At 56.3% G+C, this 20,542-nt stretch overlaps 1 protein-coding gene across 5 annotated transcripts in view; it reads left to right on the top strand.

Annotated features, from left to right (window-relative positions):
- Positions 1-20,542, top strand: part of KIFC3 (kinesin family member C3) — a 62,515-nt gene that overhangs the window by 41,294 nt on the left and 679 nt on the right. For all 5 annotated transcript variants that reach the window (XM_032612324.1, XM_032612322.1, XM_032612326.1 and 2 more), the window contains 16 exons: positions 8,556-8,621; positions 9,099-9,242; positions 9,365-9,604; positions 10,119-10,292; positions 10,809-10,956; positions 11,039-11,169; positions 12,347-12,458; positions 13,741-13,922; positions 14,994-15,098; positions 17,385-17,515; positions 17,991-18,114; positions 18,359-18,488; positions 18,589-18,818; positions 19,208-19,342; positions 19,794-19,902; positions 20,385-20,413. In XM_032612324.1, the coding sequence (XP_032468215.1) occupies positions 8,556-8,621; positions 9,099-9,242; positions 9,365-9,604; positions 10,119-10,292; positions 10,809-10,956; positions 11,039-11,169; positions 12,347-12,458; positions 13,741-13,922; positions 14,994-15,098; positions 17,385-17,515; positions 17,991-18,114; positions 18,359-18,488; positions 18,589-18,818; positions 19,208-19,342; positions 19,794-19,902; positions 20,385-20,389 (2,166 nt within the window). In that variant the 3' untranslated portion in view covers positions 20,390-20,413. The remainder of the gene's footprint in view (positions 1-8,555; positions 8,622-9,098; positions 9,243-9,364; positions 9,605-10,118; positions 10,293-10,808; positions 10,957-11,038; positions 11,170-12,346; positions 12,459-13,740; positions 13,923-14,993; positions 15,099-17,384; positions 17,516-17,990; positions 18,115-18,358; positions 18,489-18,588; positions 18,819-19,207; positions 19,343-19,793; positions 19,903-20,384; positions 20,414-20,542) is intronic.

Raw genomic sequence — 20,542 nt, 5'->3', positions numbered from 1 at the left:
TGGCTGAGTTGGGTGGGCCTCCTTGGGGTATCCCTAGTGCCCCGTGCCTCCCGCTTGTACAGTGACCCCATTGTTTGCTGCCTCTGGGCCTGTCTGCCCCACTAATGGGAGCTCCTCGTGGCAGGTGTGACACACCAGCTTTGTATCACTGTTGCCTCCTGCGGTGCCCGCCTGTGTTTCTGCCTCAGATGTCTGCTGGGCGCCTGGTATGTATGGGCACCCAGCTGAGCAGTGGGGATGCCCAGGTGGACAGGCGCACCCTGGCCTGCGGAGGCCGTGGTCTAGGGGAGGACAGATGTTTGTTACATGCACTTATGAAAGTTGGAAGAGTAACAAGGGCTCTGCAGGTGGGTACACACACAGGGAATGAGGGTTTCTACCACGTGCCTTTGTCGGGGACATCAGGAACTGTAGGGGAGGTCGGGGGCAGCCTCCCTGAGAAAGCGGGTCTGGAGCTGAGGTCTGGCACAGAGCAGAGGAAGTGCATTCATTCTGAGCTGAGGGAACAGTCAGTGCAAAGGGACCGAGGCAGGGGGAGCAGAATGAATATCAGGGTGAACCAAGGCTTGTGTAGCTGGAACGTGGCATGAGGTGCTGCCCCACGGGACTGTGGGGCTGGTCTAGGGCCCTCCCTGCAGGACGCATGTCTGACCTGTGGCAAGAGCTCTTCCTTCCCTTGGTTTAGTTTGTCCGGGCACTTCACCTTTGAAACAAGTTTTGTTTTTTTAAAGAACCTGATTGAGATATAATTCACATACCATAAAACTCACCCCTTTAAAGTGTACAGTTTACGGTCTTAAGTACATTGGTGATGCAGCCATCACCACTATCTAATTTTAGAACCTTTTTATCACCCTACAAAGACCTATTGTCACTCCCCATGTGCCCCTCCCCCCCAACCCTTGGCAACCACTGCTCTGCCTTTTTCTTTGTTCGTTCGTATGGATTTACCTTTTCTGAATGTTGCATATAAATTAAATAACAATATATGGTCTTTTGCGACTTTAAACCAATTTTTAAGAAACATTTTTTCCTTTAATGAGCAAAATTGACTTAGTTTTTAGAGGGGAAGTTGCGGGTCAAGCATCTTAGCCTTTTTGGTGTCCTTGAGTGCCAGCTCTCCAGATATGCCTGACCCCTCCCCTCCCCCCAACCTCCATGCCTCTGGATGATTTGGAGAATTCAGAATGGTTCCTGGTCTTTGCTCATATTTTTTTCCTGAATTTTCTGACTGCCAGTTCTTTTCTGAAAAATATCTCAGGAGATGGACCTGAAGCTCCAGGTCTCTGAGCCACTCTTTGGAGAGTCTGACTCCGTAGAGCTGTGGCCAACCACTTGGTCCTAGAGCTGGGTTCAAATCCTGACTTTGGCACTACTCATTAGCTGTGTGACCTTGGGCTAGTTAATTACTGCTCTGCACCTCAGTTTCCTCATCTGTAAAATGGACATAATAACAGTACCTGGTGAGATGACCCAGTATTATTGGTGTCGCCACTGCCACCACTGCCAATCATTGTTACAGGAATGGTGTTGGATTTGGAATCACGTGAGTAGGGTTCTAGTCCTGGCTGTGCAGCTGTAGCAAGTCACTTCCTCTCTGAGCCTACATTTACCAGTCTCGACACTGGGTCAAATAGATGTTGCTTCGTGGTTATTGGGCAGCTCAATTATGGGACTGGACAGGAAAATGGATGGTAAACTGTAAAGTGCTGTGCCTTGTGAGGTGTCACTTCTGTGTGCTCTGGTCTCCTGTCAGCCTCACTGTGGTTTGGCACAGATTGACCTTTCTGGTCTTCTATACGTTGCTCTGCAGGAGTTCCAATTCTAGGGTCACCACTTAGTGGTCAGGTGACCTTGAACAAGTTGCCTAACCATGACTTAATCTCCTGGAACCTCAGTTTTTCTTCCTGTAAAATGGCGATAATAATAGTATGTACCTAACAGGATTGGGGGGTTCAAAGTCATGATCTTATGAAGCCCCCCTGCCCCACTGGCAAACCTGACTCAGCAACTGGGGCTGCCATTGTCCCTGTTGGAACCCGGACTTGTGAGGGCTTCAGGAGTCTTTTTCAGGCCTCCCCTTGGATGTGTCAGATGGAGATGTTTATATTTTCTGGGAGCTCACTGTGTGCCTTGTGGGGAGCACTAGGGTCAAAGGTCCTCAGTCCTGGGGCACCCAGCAGCCCCAGGCCACGTGCTGGTGGCCTTGAGCTCCCCTGTCCTCTGTGGATGTCCCTGGAGCAGTGGCCTTCATGCTTCCAAGGCTCCTACCATCGTTTTACACACACCCAGATTGCACCCCTCCTCTTATTGCCCCCACACCTCAAGATAGAACCTTACATTGTGAGCAGAAACCACAGGCTGGAAGACTAGATCTAGCGCTCAAATGTGCCTTGTTTGTTTGACCTGCTTTTTTCTTTTTTTTTTTAACCTCTTTAAAAATCGTGGTAGAATGCACATAACATAAAATTTACCATCTTAAACATTTTTAAGTGTATAGTTCAGGGTATTAAATGTATCACATTATTGTACAACCATCACCACCATCCATCTCCAGAACTCTTTTCATCCTGCAAAACTGAAACTCTGTCCCCATTGAACAGTAACTCTTCATCACCCCAGCTGCTAGCAACCACCATTCTGCTGTCTCTATGAATTTAGCTATTCTAGGTATTACACATAAGTGGAATCACAGGATTTGTCTTTCTGTGTCTGGCTTATTTCACTTAGCATAATGCTCTCCAAGTTCATTCATGTTGTTGCAAATGGCAGGAATTCCTTTTTTAAGGCAGACTAACATTCCATTGTATGGCTAGACCACATTTAGCTTATCCATTCGTCCGTAAAGGGACACTTGGGTTGCTCCCACATTTTAGCTGTTATGAATAATACTGCTATGAACATGGGTGTGCAGATATCTCTTTGAGACCCTGCTTTCAATAACTTTGGGTATATGCCCAGAAGTGGAATTCCTGGATCATATGGAAGTTCTATTTAAAATTTTTTGAAGAATCTACCACATTGTTTTCTACACTGGGTGCACCATTTTATATTCTCACCAGTAGGGCACAAAGGTTCCAGTTTCTCCATATCCTTACCAATACTTGTTATTTTCTGAGTTGCCTTTTTTTTTTTTTTTTAAATAATAGCCATCCTAATGGGTATGGAGTGGTATCTCATTATGGCTTTGATTAGCATTTCCCTAATGATCGGTGATATTGCACATCTTTTCACGTGCTAATTGGCTGTGTGTATATAATCTTCGGAGAAACGTCTGTTCAAGTCCTTTGCCCATTTTGAATTGGGTTCTTATGTTGTTGTTGAGTTGTAGGAGTTCTTCATATATTCTGAATATTAGCCCCTTATCAGATATGTGATTTACAGATAGTTTCTCCCACTCTGTGGGTTGCCTTTACACTCCGTTGACAGTCTTTTGATGCACAAAAATTTTTTTGATGAAGTCCAGCTTACCTATTTTTTCTTTCATTGCCTGTACTTTTGACATCAAGAAATCATTGCCAAATCTAATGTCATGATGCTTTTCCCTTGTGTTTTCTTCTAAGAGGTTTATAGTTTTAGCTTATATGTTTCAGTCTTTGATGCATTTTGATCCATTCTTTTGCATGTGGATATCCAATTTTCCCAGCACCATTTGTTGAAAAGACTGTCCTTTCCTCATTGAAAATCTTGGCACCGTTGTCAAAAATCAGTTGACCATATACATGAGGGTTTATAACTGGGCTCTCTCTCCTATTCCATTGGTCCATATGTCTGTCTTTATGCCAGTACCACACTGTTTTGATTACTGTAGCTTTGTAGTAAGTTTTGATATCAGGAAGTGCGAGTCCTACAACTTTGTTCTTCTTTTTCAAGATTGTTTTGGCTATTTGGCTTTTGAGATTTCATATGAATTTTAGGATGGATGCTAATATTTCTGCAAAAAATGGCATTGGGATTTAGATAGAGATTGGATTGCATCTGTAGATTGCTTTGGGCAGTATTGACATCTTAACAATACTGTTTCCAGACTATGAATGCAGGCTGTGTTTCCATTTACTGGTATCATCTTTAATTTCTTACAGCAACATTTTGTAATTTTCAGTGTACAAGTCTTTTGTCTCCTTGGTTAAGTTTATTCCTACATGTTTTATTCTTTCTGATGCTATTTTAAGCGGAATTACTGTCTTAATTTCCTTTTCGGACTGTTCAGCGTTAGTGCATAGAAACGCAACTGATTTTTATGTGTTATATCCTGCAACTTTGCTGAATTTATTAGTTCCAACTCTCCTGATTGTATGATCAAATTAGTTGCCACCATTTAAATCTTAGTTAAGTTCATATAAAAATCTCAACTTCCTTTTTTTTGTCATAAAATACTGGAAATTGTGGCACCTCTGGACTGACATTCCCACACGGCATGCACTGCCTGGAGCCCATTAGCAGCTCCTGCCTTTGGCAGAAGTGAGTATCCTTCAACACACCCCAGCCTCCACCACCTCTGCTCCCCCGTGCCCTGCCTGACCGCTCTCTCACAGACCCTGCTTCTCCTGGCCCCTCATGCATTCAGCACTCTTTCTACATGTGTTTACTGAGCGCCTACTATATGCTAGGTACCGTTCTAGGCACTGGGGGTACAACACTGAGACAACAAATATCCCTGTCTTCGCGGACTTTCATTCTAGTAATAGACTTATTACGTGCTGGGCCCTGTCCTCAGCACTTTATATATGTTACTCATGTAATCTCACTTAATCCTCCAGACCTCCTCAGTGAGGTAGGCTCATTCTACTGCTAAGGAAATGGAGAGGCACGGTGGAGTTGAGACATGTCCAACGTTGTCTGGCAAGGTAGGGTGATGTCTGTATTAGAAACCCGAGCAGTCTGGCCTGAGAGTCCATGTTCCCAAAGCCCCTTGGTGGCAGAAGGACTCAAATGTGAAAACTCGGCAGTGGAGGCAGGGTGGGATGGATGTAGCCAGCCGGGCCTGGTCAGTGGTCATGTACATAGGTAACCAGGAGTCAGGTCTCCCGGGAGGGGGAGTGTGTTGGGGACAGGATGGGGTGCTTCCCGGGGCTGCCCCTCAGGCCTCTGGGCTGCGTTTCCTTGGGGCCGTCTGGATCCCAGGCCCTCTCATCTTCCCAGCTCAGCAATGCCTTGGTCTTGCCACTGGGAGAGCCCTCCGTTCCTCAGAAGACAGCCGATGATGGGGGGCCAGGCTTGGTGGGAGGCTGGGGGCTAGTCAGCAGGTTGTCTGTGTCGAGAGGAGCAGACAGCTGGGGAAACACAGCCTGGCACAGGGCAGCCGCACCCTCCGCTGAGCCCGCTTCTGCTGGGAGATGGAACTATGGGTTTGCGTCGGTCAGCAGACAGGCACCAGCTCCCTCTCCCTCAAGGCCCCCCTGCACCAGGCTTGTGGCTCAGTTTCTCAGCATGACTAGGAGCCTGAGCCCAGGGAGGGCTGTGGCACAAACCCAGCCTGGTCCCTTCTCAGCCCTGGGGCTGACCTTGTGCTGTCCGGGGGGCCACCACAGCAGCCGGTCAGGAGCCTGCCTGCCCCTCTGGCCTGGCTCTTTGCACTCAGGAGTGAGTGCGCTGCCCCCTCGCCGTCACTTCCGTGCTCACTGAGTGTCTCCGGGTGTGCTGGGCACCTCCCGAAGAGCTGATGGAGGAGGTCCCCCCCCCACCCCCCGCCGACCCCTTGCGTACTGATGCAGGCACCGTCGCTGACTCAGAGCTGTACTGGGTGGGTGAAGGGCGTGCCTGCAGGGGCCCCCTCTGCAGAAGGCCCCGCTCTCTGGTCAGGTTCACCCTCAGCTCCCCGTCTCTGCTCCGAGCCCTCCTCCCGTACTTGGTTTTGTCTCCGTCTCCTGTGCTCACTGTTTTCCCTGACCCTGAGAGACTCGCCTGTTCTCCCTCCCAGGCTGGGAGAAGTCTGCTGTCTTCCCTGCAGGCCCTCCCGAAGCTGACCCGCCGGGGGTGGAGGGCAAGGGTCCCGCTCCTGGGCAGCACGCCTCCTTAGTTCTCAGCCCCCAGTGGAGCCGGCGGGGCGCAGGCACCGCGCACCACGGGGTGGTTTGTGCCTGACGGGACACCCTGTGGTGTCAGTGGGCCGTGCTCCTCCACTGCCCGAGACTAGCCAGGATATGACGAGTGCCTGACATTTCAGACAAAAGGGGTCTTTTACAGCCTTTTCCTCATCCCTCCACCCCGCCCCCAGCCTGCCTCGTGGGGCCGCCGCCTCCTTCTGGGGCGCCCCTCAGAGATTCCAGACAGAGGCCAGGAGCGCCCAGCGTTCCGACTGTGATGTAAGGAGAGAACAGGAACTGGGCTGCAGGCAGGTGTCAGGCAGGCATCCTGACTCCCAGGGAAACACTGGGAAACCCCACTTTCACTGCATCGGGTCTGAGCGCCAGCGGCGTTGGGGACAAGCAAGGTCCGAGCCCACCCAGCCTGGTGCCAAGGAAGCAGCCTGCCTGGGGCACCAGCTCCGTGCAAAGTGGATCTCCTGGGGTGATTTCTGAGGGAGGGGAGGCAGGAGGGGGACCCCAACCTTTCAAAAGGAGGTAGACTCCACCTATTTCAGGGTGGGGGGAGTGCAAGAGGAATATATATTCTTTGAGACTTAAAACTTACTGCAAATTGAAAAGAATTTGTCAAACATCATTCCGTAGTCCAGAGCCCTCTATTTTTTGTGTTGCATAGGCGATTTTGATTTTGGATTTTTCTTTGACTTACTATGTTGAGGAGCTTTTCCCCACATCATTTAAAACTCCTGATAAACACGAGGGTAACGACTACACAGTAGTGTATGAGTACAGATACTGCAGTCCACCCAACCATTCCCCTAATGCTGGGCATTGAGGTTATTCCCAATTTCATGACTAAGGAATGAAAGGCTGCCTTATTCAAACTGTCCCTCACTCCCCTCCAGGGCGAAGGAACTGAGGCTCCGTGTACCAGGCTTTTAGCAGAAGGGGGTATTGGAGCGGGCAGAGAAATGGCACGGGCTTTGCTGCCTGGCCTGGTCCATGCCCAGCACATTGCTAGGAAGGAATGTGCTGATGGAGCAGGTGACAGAGGTGACCTTCTCGGGTGCAGCCCTTAAGTCACCTGCTTGTCCACCGGGAGGCCTTGGGCAGCCAGGTTGTGTCTCCCAACCCCTCTCTGGGTCTTGTGTTCTTGGAATCTGCCTCCCCAGCTACGAGTGAGCAGCGCCGGTGTCACAGGCCTTCTCCTTGGAGGTGGGGTCGCGCCCATGGCCCTCCCCCAACTTGCTCAGAAAAGCAGAGGCTGACTTGTGGTCCAGCCGCCTTCTCCAGCGCCAGGAGGCGGGTGGCTCTGAGCTTGTGCTGCACACAGACTGTTGATGACACCTCAGCCATGTGTAGTGGGGAGATTTTACACACACACACCCAAAATCCCAATGTCTGGCCTCTCTTGAAAGGTCAGAAGTTTGATGACCCTGGGCCTGTGTGTCCCCCCCCCCCCCCCCCCAGTTGCAGTCCTCTGTCTCCTTCAGGTGGATCTTGGGCATCTAGTCCTGCACTGCCCCTCACCTGCCTTACTTGGCTGGTGGCCCCTGTAGGCGGTGGGCTTTGTCTCCTTATGTTTAGTAACAAGAGCCCAAAGCTTGTGCAAACCACACCTCCTTATCCCCCAGAGAGGGAGTCCGACTCTCACCGTACCTTTTCCAAGGTTCCGTGCGATCAACCCAGAGTGTTCTGCAAGAAAAAGCTCAGACAGGCTCTGATGAACACTGGTGCCAAAGTCTTTGTCTGCATTTTGGGTTATTTCCCGGGGGGAGAGTTTCCTGGAGGTGGGCTGATGTGGAACCAGGGTCTAGGCCTGCGGGGAGGGCAGGCAGCCATCCCGGGGTCCTGCTCTTTCTCGGGGCTGGTTTCCCCTCCCTGGGCTCTGGTTGAACCAGGTCACCCTTGCCTCCTGATGGGGTGCACACCCCTTCTCTTTCTAACAGCCTCCACTGGCCATAGCTCTCCTGCAAGGCAGACTGGCAGCTGGGGTGGAGGCAGGTCCCAGATGTGCCCTGGTCACTGGCAGGCCCATCTCCACAGACAGACTCACCAGGAACCACTCAAAGTAGAAAATTCTAGGGGCTGGTCAAGGACCGATGCAGGTTTTGTAGTGCCTGGAGTTTATACACTTTGGAGGCCCTTTAAAGAATAAAGAATGTTAAATGACAAATACAGAAATAGGTTCAGGCCTGGGTCAGGGCCTGTGCAAAGGCAGGCATCCTGAGAGTCAGCCTCCTGAGTCCCCCGGCGAGCTGTCCCTGGCGTGGGCCCAGGCTGGCACAGGGGTCACCTTGGCTGCACTCGCTCCCCGGACTCTCCTGTAAGCCCAGACTGGCTGGTCCTGTGACGGGAGAGGGTGCTGAGAGCTGTCAGGACCAGGCCAGGTGCTTTGCACCTAGAGTCCCAGGGGTGGCCTGATGCTTGAACACAGGGAGGACTGGGGCTCTGGGTTTGGGCGAGAGGCCTGGGTGTGGGCTGGAGGAGAGAATCCAGGCTCAGCGTGCCCCGGCTTTGTGCTGGCAGGTGGAACACCTGAAGCAGAAGCTCATAAGCCAGGCCCAGGAAGTGAGCCGCCTTCGATCGGAGCTGGTGAGCCTGACCACGCCATCCTAACGGCGCGGGGCTGGTGGGGGGTGATGCTCCCCATGTACTTATCACCACTCACTGTGCCCACGAGGTGGTGTGACCCGTAACAGGAGGGAGGTTAATTCTTATTTGCTGATGTAAAGTAGGAGTGTGAACTCTGTGTATAAATATGACTTTCCTTGTAACTTTCACACTCAGGAAAGTGGAATGAAAGGGGTGGGGTGCAGCCGGGAGCAGTTCCTGTCTCACCACCCTCCTGCATCTCTTCCTCTCCTCTGCCTTTGTCTTTACCGTCTCTGGAGCCCCTCCTCTCTTCTCTCCATCCATCACTGGCCTTTCTTTCTCTTTTCTCCTTCTCTCTGTCTCCCCACCTCTCCCCTCTCCCCTGCCCCTGCAGTGTCTCTGCCTCCCCGCTCCGTCCTTCCCCCTGATCTGCCCTCACCACGTGCGCCCCCAACCCCCGGCTCTGGCTCTCTGCAGGGAGGCACCGACTTGGAGAAGCACCGGGACCTGCTGATAGTGGAGAATGAGCGACTGAGGCAGGAGATGCGGCGCTGCGAGGCCGAGCTGCAGGATATGCGGGCCAAGCCTGCGGTGCCCTGCACAGGCTGCGAGCACAGCCAGGTGGGCCCAGGGCCAGGGCGGTCCCGGGGCGCTCGATTCCCAGCGGTCACCCCACTTCCTCATGCTGAATCCTGCCCACTGGTCTCACACCTGTCCCGGCCCCCGCGGCCGTCTGTCTGCAGGAGAGCGCCCAGCTCCGCGACAAGCTGTCCCGGCTACAGCTGGAGGTGGCGGAGAACAAAGGCTTGCTGTCAGAGCTGAACCTGGAGGTGCAGCAGAAGACCGACCGGCTGGCCGAGGTGGAGCTGCGGCTCAAGGACTGCCTGGCCGAGAAGGCGCAGGAGGAGGAGCGGCTCAGCCGGCGCCTGCGTGACAGCCACGAGACCATCGCCAGCCTGCGGGCCCAGTCACCGCCCGTCAAGGTGAGCCTGGGGCCAGGTGGCCGCACCGCGCACCTGGGCCACGCCTCAACTCTGGTCCCTGGAGCCCGGGATGGGCTGGACGTAGGAGGGGCTTGTCTTGGTGAATAAGTAGGTGCGGGGGGGTTGAAGGAATCCTTCCAGATCTGCTGTCACCTGGCCCCTTCCCCTTCTTGCTGTCCAGGACCGGGCCACGTAGGCATCCAGCAACTGATGCTTGAGGTGCCCGCTGTGTGCCGGGCATGGACATGATGCATCGCTAGATTCTGCCCTCGTCTTTGCCCTTCTTGTCTGTTCTGGGCCCAGTCGTGGGCCACAGCCGGGCTCCTAGTGGGCTCATTAAGATGAGAAGATTCCAGGAGGCCCTTGCAGCTTTCTGGAAAGCCCAGACCTCGGGGCTCCTCTAGTTTATTCTGCAGGCCGTTGGTGACATGTTCCTGAGGGGCCCCCCAGGGTCCCAGGGTAAGGTCAAGGCACCTACGCACCTCCATGCACCCACCCCTCCCTCCCCTCACAGTATGTCATGAAGACGGTGGAGGTGGAGTCGTCCAAGACCAAGCAGGCCCTCAGTGAGTCCCAGGCCCGGAACCAGCACCTGCAGGAGCAGGTGGCCATGCAGAGGCAGGTGCTGAAGGAGATGGAGCAGCAGCTGCAGAGCTCGCATCAGCTGACCGCACAGCTCCGGGCGCAGGTGCGCACGCCTATTGGGGCAGCATGTGCACGCCGGGCCCCAACGCCGGAGACCGGCCTTCGGCACAGTACAGCGGCTGAGCACTTGGGGTTCGACAGACCTGGGTTTCAGCCCCTCCTCTCCCCACTGGCCGTGTGACCAAGGGCAGGTTTCTGTTTCCTCATCTGTAAAATGATCTGATCACAGAACGCACCTCCCAGTGGGGCTTGACCTATTCACAAGATTCGCTCAGGGCCCGGCACACAGGCTCTTGGAAGGGTGCTCTAGTCGGTATCATAACAAATGCTTTCCCCTGCTCTCCTGGGACCTGTGGCTTGTGACCTGTGTTATGTGCCGGGACCCAGGTTGGTGCTGGGCTGATGCCGGGAAGTAGCTGCACGGAGCTCCCAGCCCTTTCAGGGAGAGAGACGGCCACCCTACCCCACCTGTGTGTGTGTGTTCACGTGTGCAAGGTGTGAGGGGTGGGCTTCTTTCTCTGCATGGCGCACGGCACTAAGCTTCTGGCCCTGGCTGCAGATCACCATGTACGAGTCGGAGCTGGAGCGGGCACACGGGCAGATGCTGGAGGAGATGCAGTCCCTGGAGGAGGACAAGAACCGGGCCATCGAGGAGGCCTTTGCCAGAGCCCAGGTGGAGATGAAGGCTGTGCACGAGAACCTGGCAGGTGAGCCGTGCAGCTGGGCTCTAGCCTGCCCCACGCCACAGCCCTTCACCCCGTCTGCCTCTCACCCCTTGTGTCTCCATAGGTGTCCGGACCAACCTGCTGACGCTGCAGCCAGCACTTCGGACCCTGACCAACGACTACAATGGGCTCAAGCGTCAGGTGCGCGGCTTCCCGCTGCTGCTGCAGGAGGCCCTCAAGAGTGTCAAGGCCGAGGTGAGTGCAGGCCATGGCGGGGCGGGGCTGGGAGAGGCCTTGGAGCCCCTGGGCAGATGCAGCAGCCACCCAGCGCGCCCTTCCCAAACTCAAAGCCCCCAGATGGCAGCTCCTGTCCCACACACGCACTGCTGTCCCCAGACCATTTGAAAAACAGTCTGGTCAAGAGCAGGTATTTGGGTGTAAACCAAACATGTCACATACATCTTTATATCTCATATGTGCTATGCATATCTTTATATCTCAAACATGCTACACGTATCCTTAGATCTGTTAGGTTTAATTTAATTTTTTAAGCTGTACTTGTGCAGTATGAGAATAGCCAATGTCTCTTAAGTGCCTCCTACGTGCTGAGCCTTTTATAGCCGTCAGCTCCTTGAATCTGTATGACAGCTCTGCAGGGTAGAGAGACATGTATTTTGGGAATGAAAAATAGTTCTCCTTTAAAAAATTATGTCAATAATACATGGACACATTGAAAGTACCCACCTCCCAGAAGGGCATTCAGATGAAAAGGAAAGGCTTCTCTCTGCCACCCAGCCTGCTCCCCAAAGGAGGCCTGTCTCCCAGCATTTCCCCCCAAAGGGTGTTCTGAGCATGCTGAAAACTGTTGTCCATATACGTACGTGGGCACGCATTTCCCTTTCACCCAATAAAGGGGAGCAGGTGTATGTGTGGCTTGCATTTTGTTTCTTTTCCTTATGAAATGTAACTTGGAGATCTTTACCTACCAGCTCCTACAAGTCCACGAGTTAGATGTTGTTATCCCCATTTTACAGATGAGAAGATTGAGGCTTGAATGCATTGAGCCAGTTGCTTCTGGTCCCCCAGGTCCTCAGGGTAGAGCTGGGATTTGGGTCCAGCTGAATCGTGTAGTTAAGTGCTGGTGCTGTGGAGTGATTGCTGAGTCCCGGCTCTTTACTCATCTGCAGGGCAACCTTGAGATTGGCTTAGCCTCTCTAGGGCTCAGTTTCTTCCTCTGTAAAATGGGCCTGTTCGCAGTACCTACCCAGAGGGGTTATTGGGAAGATGTGACGTGTGACAGCCCATGTCAGGTACTTAGTCCAGGGCAGGAGGCAGTGAGCAGACTCTTGGGGGGGTGGGGGAGAGGGCAAGCAGCCGGGCAAGCAAGGCGGGTGGAGCTGGGCCCCTGATGGTGCTGCGCACCCCCCACTAGATCGGCCAGGCCATCGACGAGGTCAACAGCAACAACCAGGAGCTGCTGCGCAAGTACCGCCGGGAGCTGCAGCTGCGCAAGAAGTGCCACAATGAGCTCGTGCGGCTGAAAGGTGACCGCTGGGCGGGCTGGGGGGTGCCTAGCGGAGGGAGCCCTGACCTGCCTCGGAAGTGAGCCTGTCCTTCCCCGTGGCCCCCAGCACCACTCCCTGGAGCTGTGCCCTGTCATCCAGGAGCTATTGGAATTCCCTCTTTGTAGATAAGGAAACCGAGGCACAGAGACGTCACAGGGAATTTGCTCAAAACTGCATGGCTAGTGAATGGTCCACCTTGGATCTGTTCAACTCTGAAACCTTTGCCCAATGCCTACGGCAGGCTACCAGGTGGCGGAGGGGTAGGCTATTGAAGCATCGGGTGGTGGGTGGCTAGAATGCCACTTATTCTGATCTAGGGCCTGGTCAAGCTCGAGACACCACCCATTCACGGCACAAAGGTCTAGGGAGCACCTGCTCTGTGCCAAGTGCCGTTCCAGACTATGAGGATGTGGCTTTGGGCGCCACAGAACCTGTCCCTGCCTCCATGGTGGTTACTTCAGCAGGGGGCGGGCAGACAGTGACCATTAATCACTCAGAAAACCCCATCACTACCCCTTTACCCAGGCTGGGGAGGGGCTCTGAGAGCCCCTGGGCATCTGACAGTTGAGGGTGTCGAGGGGGCTTCCCGTAGGAGATAAAACCAGGGCTGAGACCTGGATGATGAGGTGGAGTGGACAGGTGAAGGGAAGGTGGGGCCGTGCTAGATGTGATGGGGAGTTTTCTCTTCATTCCAGGAACTCTGGGATCCCACCCAAAGGCTTGAAGCAAGGGGGTGGCATGATCAGATCTGTGCGTCAGACACCCCTGGGGCTGCCCTGTTGCCTGTGCCCATCTCCTGCCTGGTCCTTTCTGCCCATCTGATTCCCAAGCCCTGTCCTGGCATTCACTGTGCCCTTCTAGAGTGATAGAATAAGCCCCTTGGCTTGCTGGGATCCAAGCCCCTCATTGTGTACGTGAGGAAACTGAAGTCCAGGTGTATAAAGAGTTGTCCATTTTGGTATCCCACCCAAACTGGGTGCAGTGTCTGAGCCCCACCACTGCCCTTTCCTCCATGTCCCCAGGGTGAGGCTCCTACTGTCAACTGGTTTGCTCAGCAAGAAAATGTATTGATACGTTAATTCATACTATAGCGTGAGTGACTGATCAAATCTTTGTGGGCCACCTTGCCCTTGGGGGCCTTACTTAGAAGGCAGGGGGCTCTTGAGCCACTAGCCTGCTCCAGATGCCAACGGACACCAGTGTGGAGGCAGTCTGGTCCTGACCTGGTCTGTACCCTTCTCTCTTCTGCCACCCAATCCAGGGAACATCCGGGTGATCGCCCGTGTCCGGCCAGTCACCAAAGAGGATGGGGAAGGACCTGAGGCGACCAATGCTGTGACCTTTGATCCCGACGACGACTCCATCATTCACTTGCTGCACAAAGGAAAGCCCGTCTCCTTTGAGCTGGACAAAGTCTTCTCCCCGAAAGCCTCACAGCAGGACGTGAGTGTGGCCCTTCGGGGAGAGGGACAGAGAACAGTGGAGGGAGGGGGAGACAGACTCACCTCACCTGTAGAGGGAGAGATGTTGGGAGCTGGACAAAAATAAGTATAAGGGAGGGCAGACAGGGTGGAGAAGCCCAGTGCCCCACGGTCCCTCTCTTTTCACCTCTGCAGGAGAGAAGAGGGTGGGAAGGTAAACTGGGAGCTTCGGAAGCCTCTGCTAAGAAGGGCAGATCCATACATAGCCTAGGGCACCCACGTGGCCCCACCCATCCTCACAGCCACACCCACTCTCAGGCTCATCTCACCCATGTGACCCCTCCTACCCTCACAGCCACACCCACTCACATGGCCTCTCCCACTCACATGGTTCCTCTCCCATACTCAGCCACATGCACTCTCACAGCCCCTCCCAGTCATGTGGCTCCGCCCATCCACAGGACCCTGGCTTGCATGGAGGCAGGCCCCTCCAGCCAGGAGCACCTCCTCTATCAGTCCCATGGGTCTTCCTAGGGACTCCCATGCTGCCGCCCAGGCCTCAGGGAGGAGCCCTCAGCCTGTGCAAGCCACGTGTTCTCAGCATCCACTCTTCCCTCTTCTCTGCCAGGGCCAACCTGGGAGGCCTGTTTTGCCTGTGCCCTCCGGTCCCCATGCTGGGCTTTATCTTTGCCCCCGTCCTTTGTTGCTGGCTGGCTGGCAGGCAGGCAGGCCAGCCGGCCCGTGGAGGTGCCAGGCACATGCTTTCTCGGCCTTCGTTTGCTGACCCGCCTTGAGAGGGGGATAAGCTGGGGGAGGGCTCCTGAGTTCCTGGGCTGGGCGGCGCCTTCCTCAGGTGCTGGTGGGCAGTAACTACTGCCCTGACTTCCCTTCAGTCTTTCGGCAATGAGGTTGCCCACTAACGCCTAGTGTAAGTGACTTATTAGTCACAGATTCCTCCACAGTGAGCTGGTTGCCCACGATAACAGGTGCCGTATTAGGGGAGGGGAGCAGTCAGGGGGAGGTGGCTGGTGGGGGCCCCTGGACGCAGCAGCCTTGGCAGCCCTTCACCTTCCATCCCACGTCCCCTCTGCAGGTGTTCCAGGAGGTGCAGGCCCTGATCACCTCCTGCATCGACGGCTTCAACGTCTGCATCTTCGCCTATGGCCAGACGGGTGCTGGCAAGACATACACGATGGAGGTGGGTGCCTGCTGGATGGGGCAGGGATCCAGAGTGAAGACCAACCCCTTGCTGCCATTGATGGGGGCTCCCCTCATTGGTCTTGAGGTTCTGCGTGGGGTGTGTTTTGCCTCACTTGGTCTTCATAACCACCTTGGAGCAGAGCCCATAGTTACCCATGTTAGCCCCGAGGCACCAGGCCTGCGGAGGGGGCGCCTTGCCCAAGCACACCTGCATGGTCCCGGTAGGTATGGGGGAGGGGAGGGTGTGCTGACAACAACCTCTGGCCTCAGACGGGTCTCGGCCTGGGCCCAGAGTCCAGGGAAGATTGCTGTGACGTCTCTCAGGATTGGCTTTCATTTCACCCACACACATTTATTGGGCTCCTGTTGTAGGGCTGCCATGCTGGGCCCTGGGAATGCCAGGATGAATGAGGGGGGTATCTTGGCCCTCAAGGAGATACCTGGGCAGTGGGAGAGACTGGCCAGACTTCTTGTGGGGCGCCTAGTTTTTTTTTTTTTTTTTTTTTTTTTTGTGTTACGCGGGCCTCTCACTGTCGCAGCCTCTCCCGTTGTGGAGCACAGGCTCCGGACGCGGCTCATGGGCCCAGCCACTCCGCGGCATGTGGGATCTTCCCGGACCGGGGCATGAACCCGTGTCCCCTGCATCGGCAGGCGGACTCTCAACCACTGCGCCACCAGGGAAGCCCCTAGCTCTTTTTTTAATATTTATTTATTTATTTGGTCCTGTCAGGTCTTAGCTGCAGCAGGTGGGCTCCTTAGTCGTGGCACGTGTGCTCCTTAGTTGCGGCTCGCCAGCTCCTTAATTGTGGCGTGTGAAAAAGTTGTGATGTGCGTGTGTGATCTATTTCCCTGACCAGGGATCGAACCCGGGCCCCCTGCACTGGGAGCGTGGAGTCTTAGCCACTGCGCCACCAGGGAAGTCCTGGGTGCCCAGCTCTTAGCTGCAGCTCCCAGGGCCTCATCTCCCTGCATGTGCCATGCCCCCCTCTATGGGATGTGGCTGGGAGTGGGGGGGTTGAGAGGAGGAAGAAACTTGACTGTAGATAAGAATGGAGCCATTTCCCTGGCTCTTAAGGGGGGTATTGTGGGATTCTCCAGGTAGGGGAGGGGGGCTGGTCTCCTGTTGTCCCAACAATGGGCGCGAGAGGGCCCTGCTGGCCCAGGCTGTTAGGCACCTTTGGGCAGGCTGTCGTGGTGGTCCTTTCTCCCCCAATCTGGACCTTCTTTTCCCTCGGTTCTGGGATTGGCAAGACTGGTTAGTAGGGGGCAGGCCAAGCGAGACGGGGAGGTGAGGGGCAAGGGGTGTGTGCGGCACCTTCTAGGCTCCCAGCTCTGTCTCGGGTGCTTAGAGTTGACCACCAGGGGCCTCCATCCTCCAACACATCCCTGCTGAGCCCCACTGTGCATCAGGCACCGTGCCTGGGGCACAGCCGTGGCCAGGGTGCCTGACCCCACGGAGCCAGCCCACCAGTGGGGAGACAGCAGTGCACACGGCAAATCAGGATGTGTCCTGTCAGGTGCTAGGGAGAAAACTTCGGCCAGGTATGAGGAACCAACAGTGAGGGAGGGATCGGGCATTTGGAGGGAGAGGAAGCCTCCCTGAGGAGGTGACTTTGGTGCAGACACCTAAGCCAGTCACGGAGAGGAGAACGGGGAAGAGCACTCCGGGCAGAGGGAACAGCAGGGCTGGGACCACGAGTCTGGAGCGTGCTGGGGAGGATACTGAGGCCCGGCAAGGAGGCCCCGGTGGCAGAAGTGAAGTGAGGGTGGGAGGTGCCATGATAAGGGAGGCCCAGGTGAGGACTCCAGATTTCTTTCTAGAAAGGCCAGCCAGCCCATCCGGCCCCAGTTCTCTTGCCAGCTCTGCCTGTGCCTCCCCTGCATCACCCACAGAGCCTGGCTCATGGCCTACCTGACAATGAGCCCCTCATTGTCATACATTCATACGTGTCATACAATCATACATTCCCGGTGCCCCCTCCCAGGTGGCCCACCACGGCCAGGTATCCATCAGCAGCCCCTGTGTGCAGGCCCAATCCTGGCAGGGTGGGGCCGTTTTAAAGGTGGGGAAACTGAGGCCCAAGGAGGTGAAGTTGCTTGTAGCTGGTGGAGGGCGTTTTTGGGGGCAGACCGGCATGCAGGTGGGGAGCTTCAGTCAGGGAGGCTGGCCCGTGAGGGGTAGCCAGAGCAGGTGGGGACCACAGATACCATGTGAGCATCTGCACGGGCCAGCCCACGTGGTGGGGGGAGGCCTGGCTCACCGGGGCCTTGATTTTGCCTGCAGGGGACCCTCGAGAACCCAGGCATCAACCAGCGGGCCCTGCAGCTGCTCTTCTCCGAGGTGCAGGAGAAGGCGTCTGACTGGGAGTACACCATCACCGTCAGCGCAGCCGAGATCTACAACGAGGTCCTCAGGTGAGGAGCCCTCAGGCGGAAGGCCCTCGAGTGGGAGCCCCTCAGGTGGGAGCTGAATGTATGTCCTGACTCAGCCCAGGGGATTCTCTGGTCCCAGGCCCCTCTCCCACGCTAGCAGGCAGGAGGAGGAGGGCTGTCTGAGCCCACCTGGGATACCCAGACAAAGGCACTCCTTTTCCCCTTGAAGTGTCCTCACCCTACCTGCAGGCTGCACCAGGTGGTGAAGAGTGAGAGTGGGGTCTTGGGAGGACCTGCCCACAGGGGCTCAGTGCATTGTGGCGGCAGGAGTAGCAGCACCCCAGGACTTTGGGGGAACATTCCATCTCTGCCCTTCAGCAGACTGAGCGCAGAGCCCCATGGTCCAGGAAGGCTTCCAGAAGTGTGATGGCTGGGGGAACGTTCCAGGCTAGGGGTGGGTGCAGTGCAAGCAGAGGGCAGACTGCGAGGAGAGAGTGACTGTCCTTCCTGCTCTCAGGGACCTGCTGGGGCAGGAGCCCCAGGAGAAACTGGAGATCCGCCTGTGTCCTGATGGCAGCGGGCAGCTGTACGTGCCAGGGCTGACGGAGTTCCAGGTGCAGAGCGTGGAGGACATCAACAAGGTGTGGGGCTGTGGGGGCCGGGGGTGGGGAAAGGCTGGGGAGACCCTGCGCACAGCAGAGCTGCCCCGGAGGACAGAATGGGGGTCGGATGCAGGTTCTGCCAGGTCCCCAGGCCTCTCTGAGCCTGTTTCCTCCCCTGGATGAGGCAAAGGGTGCCGCCCCCTCACAGGGGTACTCGAGGACGGTTGATCCTGAAGACCCCACTCCAAACCCTGTGCCTCACTCTGCCCTCCCCGGGCCCCAGGTGTTCGAGTTCGGCCACACCAACCGCACCACGGAGTTCACCAACCTGAACGAGCACAGCTCGCGCTCGCATGCCCTGCTCATTGTGACGGTACACGGCGTGGACGGCAGCACCGGTCTCCGCACCACGGGTGAGTGAGGGCCCCAGCCACCTGGCCTGAGCCACCCCTGTCCCCCCTGCCCCTGGCCTTTCCTGGGGCAGCCTTGACCTGCCCAGCACCCTCCCCGCAGGGAAGCTGAACCTGGTGGACTTGGCTGGCTCAGAGCGCGTGGGCAAGTCGGGGGCTGAGGGCAGCCGCCTGCGGGAGGCACAGCACATCAACAAGTCACTGTCGGCCCTGGGGGACGTCATTGCTGCCCTACGTTCCCGCCAGGGCCACGTGCCCTTCCGCAACTCCAAGCTCACCTACCTGCTGCAGGACTCGCTCAGCGGGGACAGCAAGACCCTCATGGTGGTGCAGGTGAGGGCCCCAGGCGGGTCGGGTGGCGTGACCATTAGCGTGTAGGGGCTTAACTAGCTCCAAGAACAGGGACCCCCCCCACCTTCCCCTGCGGCCCAGGTACCCTCCCAGGCTGTGCAGGGAAGAGCCTCCTGTCATCAGCGGCTCCGAAGTCAGTGACACGTGGCTCCCATCCCCCGCAGCCTCCCCACAGACCTGGCCACGTGCACCGTGTGCCTGGCAAGTTCCTCCGTTTCTGCCACCTTGGTTGCCCTCCTGCTCCCCTCCCTCTCAGTCTTGTCTAGAGAGCCTTCTAGAGTCCCCTGGTTGTGGGCTCCCTTTGGTGCTCCTTCCAGTTCTGCGAGGGCAGCCGGCCAGCTGGGTGGGGAGTGAGCTCTCGTGTCCCCTAGGTGTCCCCCGTGGAGAAGAACACCAGTGAGACGCTCTATTCCCTCAAGTTTGCTGAGAGGGTGCGCTCCGTGGAGCTAGGCCCCGGGTCCCGCAGGGCAGAGCTCGTGTCCTGGTCCAGCCAGGAGCATCTAGAGGTACGGGGACCACCACAGGCCTGCCTCAGGCCAGTACTGGGTCATAGACGTCCCGGTCAGGAGCAGGAGGGAGGGTTTGGAGGGGAGGACAGTGTGGAATGGTGGAGGAGGGGAAGATACCAGAGGGGGTGGAGCCAGAACTTGAACCCAAACCCAGTAGCCTCTCTAGTCCAGGTGTTCTTTCTCGGCCTCAGAGGTACCTGTGGGGGTCATCAGCTGGTCGGAGGTGGGGCGGGGGCGGGTGCAGGCTGGCACACAGGCGCTCAGTAGTAACTAGTTCACTTCTTTACGTATGCTGTCTCACACCCTCACCCCCCATGGTTATTGTACCATCATCATGTCCGTCTTGCAGATGAGGAAACGGTTTCAGGTGGCTGGGGAGGGGAAACGTGTGGGGTAGGGGCAGACCCAGGGCAGCAGGCCCCGCCCACCTGCCCTTCTCTGCCCACAGTGGGAGCCAGCTTGCCAGACGCCACAGCCCTCAGCACGAGCCCACTCGGCCCCTGGCTCTGGGACCACTAGCCGCCCAGGGTCCATCAGGAGGAAGCTGCAGCCCTCGGGTGAGTCTTCAGGGAGTGGGCCAGGCTGCCCTTATCTGAATGGGCTTTTTCTTTTCTTTCCTTTTTTTTTTAAGTTTATAAAACTTCTCCAGAACCTGTTTCACAACCTTCCCTGGCCCTGGGAAGTAGCCAGGGCACATAGTGCTGGGTCCAGCCCTCCGGGCTCCCAGCAGGGCTGCTGACACGAGGCCCAGGACACAATCCTCTGATCCTGAGGCTGGGCTGGTTGGGCTCACGCACGATACACCGTCCAAGGCAGGCCTTGGCTCCCGGAGGGTAGAAAGGACAAGGCTCACCTGTCCCAGATGAGGAGTGAGCCAGGCCCCAGGACTAGAATACGGGGCTCCAGCCTCCAGCTTGGCCCACTCACAGAAGGGCCTGGTGAGTGTTTGAGTCTAAAGGGAGAGGGGGGGCAGCAGGGTCCCGGGGGGTTCTGGCCCAAGGCGGGCCCACTGGTGAGATACCTGTTGCTTTGATTTCAGCCTGACGGCTGGGGCTGCAAAGTCTCCAGGTGAGTGTCGGGCCCGCAGCCCAGGGCTGCCCGCCCAGCCGCCTGGCCGCCTCGGGTTGCAGGGCTGTGCCGGGAAGCTGGCTGCTCAGGGCGGGGTCTGGGGTCCGCTGCCTGCTGCCTGTGTGCTTC

The sequence above is a fragment of the Phocoena sinus genome, chromosome 19, assembly GCF_008692025.1.
Source record: "Phocoena sinus isolate mPhoSin1 chromosome 19, mPhoSin1.pri, whole genome shotgun sequence".
NCBI classification, from domain to species: Eukaryota; Metazoa; Chordata; class Mammalia; order Artiodactyla; family Phocoenidae; genus Phocoena; species Phocoena sinus.
This window is presented reverse-complemented; position numbering and strand designations above follow the sequence as displayed.